Genomic DNA, 7,732 nt, shown 5'->3' with positions numbered 1-7,732 from the left:
GTCCGGACAATACTTTTTAAAATGTCCGGACAGAAAAATTTAAATGTCCGGTAAGCAATATTTTAAACCGGACATTTGAGATTCCCAATCGGACATGTCCGGCGCATATGACAGTTTCCAGACCCCTGATATACACACAATAAACTATTTAAGTTATAAGACTCCTTCTGTAGATTTATCTGGATTGAGAAATGTTTTATATTTAGGAAAGACACACCACATCACTATGAAATATTGATTATTCATTTATTTCACTCGGTAGAAAACATTACATGCCTTGATATCATGTGCATGAAGCCTATCTAAAATAAGAGCCAAAATCATTTATTTCCGTGTGGTAACAAAACAAGATTGTGTATTGTGACAGGTAAAATATGTTTCTCTTTTACAAACCATAAATTTATCTCAATGTGACATGCAATTTTCTGTCCAATCAATCAAGAGGCGACATTCCTGTAAATGTCACTATGATGTTTTGCTCTCACATTTTAACACTGTCTTCACATTGAAGCCAGATGAGCATGGCTGACCCAGTCATCTGAGGCAATGTAGATCGCCATGCAGATAAGGCATGTGATATGATTGTGGGTTCTGATCCTTGATTTGTAGTGAGTTTGATCCTTGATCTGTCTTCTACCTACCTGTGCTTGTGGGTTGCACCTAAATTTTAAGACCTAGATCACTTTGGACATCCCCCATTAAGCAGATAGATTGTAACATGACTGAGTTATCTTGGCAGCTTCCAGTGAGAGTTGCCAGCGCATCTATTTATCAGACATTTACAGATCTGTTTCAATAGAGCCTTCATGCAAATATCAGCTCTGTCACCATCTAACCACAGCTAGAGGAGACATATTACATTCATCCTTCTTATTTGAATCTCATGGAAGTCAGATTTCTGGTGGTTGGTGTTTACTGGCTGATGAACATGTATGCACTTTTAGAAGCCTGCCAGGAACAGAGCCATCACATCCTGCAACCGTGTGTGTCAGTTTAAGCTGTACTTGTGTCCCATATAACAACCATGATATGCATAAGTCATGATCAGTGAAGATAGACATGCGATTGGCAGAAAATCTGTGAGTATTGCCCAATTATCTGCAGGTCAGTGTAGTATGCCCAATGCTTGGAGGAAAGTCAATGTAGTATTACCTAATGATCTGCAGAAAGTCAGTGTAGTATTGCCCAATTATCTGTAGAAGGTCAGTGTAGTATGCCCAATGCTTGGAGGAAAGTCAATGTAGTATTACCTAATGATCTGCAGAAAGTCAGTGTAGTATTGCCCAATTATCTGCAGAAGGTCAGTGTAGTATGCCCAATGCTTGGAGGAAAGTCAATGTAGTATATTACCTAATGATCTGCAGAAAGTCAGTGTAGTATTGCCCAATTATCTGTAGAAGGTCAGTGTAGTATGCCCAATGCTTGGAGGAAAGTCGGGGTAGTATTGCCCTATGCTTGGAGGAAAGTCGGTGTAGTATTGCTTAATGATTGGCAGAAAGTCAGTGTAGTATTGCCCAAGTTGCCCAATGATTGGCAGAAAGTCAGTGTAGTATTGCCCAAAGCTTGGCAGAAAGTCAGTGTAGTATTGCCCAAAGCTTGGCAGAAAGTCAGTGTAGTATTGCCCAAAGCTTGGCAGAAAGTCAGTGTAGTATTGCCCAATGATTGGCAGAAGTCAGTGCAGTATTGCCCAAGTTGCCCAATGATTGGCAGAAAGTCAGTGTAGTATTGCCCAAAGCTTGGCAGAAAGTCAGTGTAGTATTGCCCAAAGCTTGGCAGAAGGTCAGTGTAGTATTGCCCAATGCTTGAAATAACACATTGCAATATGATTTCATGATTAGTAGAAAGTCAGTGAAATATGATGTCATGATTGTCAGAAATATGACATTGCAACATAGTGTCATCTTTGACATTGCAATATAATCTTATCATTGGTTGAAAATGTGTTATATGATCTCATGATTGGTGTTTAAGACATTGCAATATGGTCTAACATTGGTCGATAGTGACTGATTTATTCCAATAGTCGAAAGTCAATGTTTTGATAGTATGATTGGCACACTTCTCCTGCATTACTTGGTGGAATTACCTGCTATATAGGTGCCCTGGTGTCCAGTGATCAGTCAGTCGTTGTTTGCTGCTGTCAGTGAATCGTCGTAAACAAGCATCAGTCGGTCAGTGGAGTATTTACTATCCCAGATATAGATGAAGGCCTGACAAGCCACCGGGTGACTGCAGACTTATGTGTGTGTGTATGTGTCAGTGTGTGTGTGGAGGGGGATCTTTATGGGTCAGCCTTCACCCAGCACAGTTTAATATTTGGGTTAATAAGTTTATAGCTGACATGCCCACTGGGTCAGTGGGATGAAATGACATATAATTGCCTTTCACAACTTTTTAATTGTACATTTTACATTTGTTTCGTTTGAATTTCCTTGTGTTTATAGTTCATATAATGTTACAAGATAATATTTTCCTTATAATCAGGTTTAGCAGGTTTTGTGGTACAGGTAGCTTTGCAATATAAGGTAACATAGTTAATGCGCAGAGTTGCATCCATTAGCCCGATCTGTCATGGATTCCAATAGCAGATTTGTCATGATAATGATCCTTGACAACACCATATCTCTACTTGTGGTTTTTCATCAAAATGGTATTCATCTTTGATCTGCAAACTTTATCTCCTTTATATTTCCTCGCTGGCTGGCTCGCTCATTCACTCTCACTCACTCACTCACTCACTCACTCACTCACTCACTCATTCATTGATTTCATGGTTCAGTTTGTACCATGCCATGGAGAAACTGTCCTGGAAATGTCTCTCCTCTATCTTCCAAGAAGTTTATTTGTCTGTCCATGTTAACCATTCTTCAGTATTGGTTAACAGATGATATACGACCATTGCTGTATCAACATCATACAGTATATTCTCGTATGACATCATGAGCAGGACTTCAGCAAGAAGTGCTTTCTTTTGTACATGTGAAGCGAAAGGAATGCGATAAAACACTTGGTCACTGTAAATGTAAATTTTGTATTGCATTCAAACTCATTCTAAGAGGCATAGCGGTATTAACATTAACCCTAAAGGATATAAATGGGAGAAACTTTGTTCTGTATGTAAAATGCCACAAAAAAACTGGACAAAGTTGAAAGGTACGTAACCAGAATATCTGAGCAGACAACATTTGTTTGTTGTACACAATGAGTTATGAGTCACTCTGTTTTGAATCAGACCGCCACCGTGGTCCAGTGGTAGAGCGTCCGCCCGGAGAGCAGAAGGTCCAGGGTTCGATCCCCGGCCGCGTCATACCAAAAGACGTTGAAAGATGGTACTTGTTGTTACCCTGTCTGGCGCTCGGCATTAAAGGGCTAAAACAAGGACTGGTCGGCTTGGAGTCAGTATACTGTGTCTGAGTGGGGTATTCATGTTAAACTGCGGCATGGTATCTCAGTGAGCTAGCACTATAAATCGGCATCAGTCCGCTGTAGAGCAAGCAGCCACACAAACACACACACATTCATACACGTCGCTATATAAGTGCAATAATCTTGGACGCAACGTTAAACCCAATTTCACCTCACATCTGTTTTGAATCCTTGATTGCACTGAATATGAACCTTGGTGTGTGAGAACCACACATGGATTCACTTGAGTAAAATCCGAGACCAGCATCACTTCAGGCTTTCCTATAACATACAGCTGAGGTGCTGGGATATAATTGAATACTGTTCAACATGTTGTTACACCCAACTTCCTCCCTCTGAAATATATACACAGCAAAAAATAAGTAAGTGGAGTAAAATTGAACACAGTTTTAATTGGTTAGCGCTTTCAACTCATACCACATACGAGTCTCATGAGGCTGTTATTGATTTTACTCTCCTTTGAAATAAGCAACAAAACATGATTACATCATACTTTGAGATATGGTGCCTGTTCCACAGAATGTGGAGAGATCCTCTTGCTTTGGCAGTGCCCCTCAATCAATGTCCTTAAGGTCAAGAGAATCATGGTAACCTTCTAACATTGCCAGTTGGGGTTGAACTTTCACTGATGTCTGAATGAAACTTTCACTGATGTCTGAATGAAACTTTCACTGATGTCTTAATGAAACATTTACTGATGTCTTAATGAAACATTTACTGATGTCCTAATGAAACTTTCACTGATGTCTTAATGAAACTTTCACTGATGTCTTAATGAAACTTTCACTGATGTCTTAATGAATCATTTACTGATGTCTTAATGAAACTTTCACTGATGTCTTAATGAAACTTTCACTGAAGTCTTAATGAAACATTTACTGATGTCTTGATGAAACATTTACTGATGTCTTGATGAAACTTTCACTGATGTCTTAATGAATCATTTACTGATGTCTTAATGAAACTTTCACTGATGTCTTAATGAAACTTTCACTGAAGTCTTAATGAAACATTTACTGATGTCTTGATGAAACATTTACTGATGTCTTGATGAAACTTTCACTGATGTCTAATGAAACTTTCACTGATGTCCTAATGAAACTTTCACTGATGTCTGAATGTAACTTTAACTGATGTCTTAATGAATAATTGGTTTAAATAATCAGTTTGAATCTAGATAGGATGTGTGTATGACATATCACAATCAGATTTTCTATTACCGTTACTTTATGATCAGATAACACCATTATCATTCTGGTGAAACAGTGTAACTAAGCTGTGTTTGATTGATATGATAATCAGTATGTTCATGGAAGAATCCTGTTGTTAATAATCAGACATTCAGGGGGCCTTCAATCAAAATACTCTCGTCCTAGCCCTCAGGGAAAAGCAATCATCATAACCACAGGTGATCTGTTGCTGATATTTACCCTTAAGTGATTTAAAAGAAGCCATATATTGATACCCAAAGGCAGGAAGTAACATGTGACCCACATTTGTCACAATGGTATTGCCCTATCTCACACGCCACCACTGTGTGGAACTACCACTACAACACCTTCACTGAGTGGAACTACCACTACAACACCTTCACTGAGTGGAACTACCACTACAACACCTTCACTGTGTGGAACTACCACTACAACACCTTCACTGAGTGGAACTACCACTACAACACCACCACTGTGTGGAACTACCACTACAACACCTTCACTGTCTGGAAATAGCACTACAACACCTTCACTGTGTGGAACTACCACTACAACACCACCACTGTGTGGAACTACCACTACAACACCTTCACTGTGTGGAACTACAACTACAACACCTTCACTGAGTGGAACTACCACTACAACACCTTCACTGTGTGGAACTACCACTACAACACCTTCACTGTCTGGAAATAGCACTACAACACCTTCACTGTGTGGAACTACCACTACAACACCACCACTGTGTGGAACTACCACTACAACACCTTCACTGTATGGAACTACCACTACAACACCTTCACTGAGTGGAACTACCACTACATCACCACCACTTTGTGGAGCTACCACTACAACACCTTCACTGTGTGGAACTACCACTACAACACCTTCACTGAGTGGAACTACCACTACAACACCTTCACTGAGTGGAACTACCACTACAACACCTTCACTGTGTGGAACTACAACTACAACACCTTCACTGTGTGGAACTACCACTACAACACCACCACTGTGTGGAACTACCACTACAACACCTTCACTGTATGGAAATAGCACTACAACACCTTCACTGTGTGGAACTACCACTACAACACCACCACTGTGTGGAACTACCACTACAACACCTTCACTGTATGGAACTACCACTACAACACCTTCACTGAGTGGAACTACCACTACATCACCACCACTTTGTGGAGCTACCACTACAACACCTTCACTGTGTGGAACTACCACTACAACACCTTCACTGAGTGGAACTACCACTACAACACTTTCACAGAGTGGAACTACCACTACAACACCTTCACTGTGTGGAACTACCACTACAACACCTTCACTGAGTGGAACTACCACTACAACACCTTCACTGAGTGGAACTACCACTACAACACCTTCACTGTGTGGAACTACCACTACAACACCTTCACTGAGTGGAACTACCACTACAACACCTTCACTGTGTGGAACTACCACTACAACACCTTCACTGTGTGGAACTACCACTACAACACCTTCACTGTGTGGAACTACCACTACAACACCTTCACTGTGTGGAACTACCACTACAACACCTTCACTGTGTGGAACTACCACTACAACACCTTCACTGTGTGGAACTACCACTACAACACCTTCACTGTGTGGAACTACCACTACAACACCTTCACTGTGTGGAACTACCACTACAACACCTTCACTGAGTGGAACTACCACTACATCACCACCACTTTGTGGAGCTACCACTACAACACCTTCACTGTGTGGAACTACCACTACAACACCTTCACTGAGTGGAATTACCACTACAACACCTTCACAGAGTGGAACTACCACTACAACACCTTCACTGTGTGGAACTACCACTACAACACCTTCACTGAGTGGAACTACCACTACAACACCTTCACTGAGTGGAACTACCACTACAACACCTTCACTGTGTGGAACTACCACTACAACACCTTCACTGAGTGGAACTACCACTACAACACCTTCACTGAGTGGAACTACCACTACAACACCTTCACTGTGTGGAACTACCACTACAACACCTTCACTGTGTGGAACTACCACTACAACACCTTCACTGTGTGGAACTACCACTACAACACCTTCACTGTGTGGAACTACCACTACAACACCTTCACTGTGTGGAACTACCACTACAACACCTTCACTGTGTGGAACTACCACTACAACACCTTCACTGTGTGGAACTACCACTACAACACCTTCACTGAGTGGAACTACCACTACAACACCTTCACTGTGTGGAACTACCACTACAACACCACCACTGAGTGGAACTACCACTACAACACCTTCACTGAGTGGAACTACCACTACAACACCACCACTGAGTGGAACTACCACTACAACACCTTCACTGAGTGGAGCTACCACTACAACACCTTCACTGTGTGGAACTACCACTACAACACCTTCACTGTGTGGAACTACCACTACAACACCACCACTGAATGGATCTTGCTAACCAAGCAGCATTTAACAGCACTTAGAAAAAGTGCTGGATGGCTAACTTTAAGTCAAAAGCCTCTGGGAACCAGACGGTATTATTTTGGTGTTTACAAGAAATGTATGGCCTGTTTACAGGGGAGACCCTACAGAGTGGAAGACCAGGCCTGTTGGTTGATTGTGTCTGGCTTGTTTGTAGAACAGTCCTGATGTGTGTGCTATGGGTGTCTTAGGAAAGCTTTCAAAACGTTTATTGGTAAACATGTGGCAGACACTTCCACATTTGAAGCATAAGTGACCAAAATGATGTCCATTGCAATTCTTTGTATTGATTTGTACAACATGTTCTTCTTTTTGTTCAGGTCAACAATTGCCCTTGCATGTGTTTGTGATGGGTGCCTCAGACGCTGACCTATTTGCAAACACCTGGTATCACCACTATTTGACAGTGATTCATAAACGCATATGTATGATGCTGGAATCATAGGAAGGACTGCTTTTGGCAGAGATTTCTTATCATTGGCCCTGAAGTTTCATGTCACTTTTATTTGTATATTCATTGTTACGTCCAATTTATATACAGTAACAGCGTCAGAAGATTGTATTTAGCTGTA

General features: G+C 41.1%; 1 protein-coding gene across 1 annotated transcript; it reads left to right on the top strand.

Annotated features, from left to right (window-relative positions):
- Positions 1-3,927: 3,927 nt before the first annotated feature.
- LOC139451904 (uncharacterized) lies at positions 3,928-7,529 on the top strand. Its single transcript, XM_071233194.1, has 6 exons — positions 3,928-4,013; positions 4,898-5,141; positions 5,334-5,501; positions 5,694-5,951; positions 6,885-7,213; positions 7,481-7,529. Exons 1-6 carry the CDS (start codon positions 3,928-3,930, stop codon positions 7,527-7,529), a joined length of 1,134 nt encoding a protein of 377 aa, XP_071089295.1.
- Positions 7,530-7,732: the final 203 nt, after the last annotated feature.

This window comes from Haliotis cracherodii, unplaced genomic scaffold (genome assembly GCF_022045235.1).
Source record: "Haliotis cracherodii isolate W230 unplaced genomic scaffold, xgHalCrac1.p SCAF_9, whole genome shotgun sequence".
Classification (NCBI taxonomy): Eukaryota; Metazoa; Mollusca; class Gastropoda; order Lepetellida; family Haliotidae; genus Haliotis; species Haliotis cracherodii.
The sequence above is the reverse complement of the archived record's forward strand: the minus strand, read 5'-3'. Positions and strand labels throughout refer to the sequence as shown.

Bases quoted from the DNA above. Each gene is read 5' to 3' on its own strand.
- LOC139451904 (XM_071233194.1), top strand. From the start codon at position 3,928: ATGGTGCCTGTTCCACAGAATGTGGAGAGATCCTCTTGCTTTGGCAGT. The intron at 5,142-5,333 runs GTCTGGAAATAG...GTCTGGAAATAG, and splicing joins ACCACTACAACACCTTCACT to CACTACAACACCTTCACTGT. The intron at 7,214-7,480 runs GTATTATTTTGG...CTTTTTGTTCAG, and splicing joins AAGCCTCTGGGAACCAGACG to GTCAACAATTGCCCTTGCAT.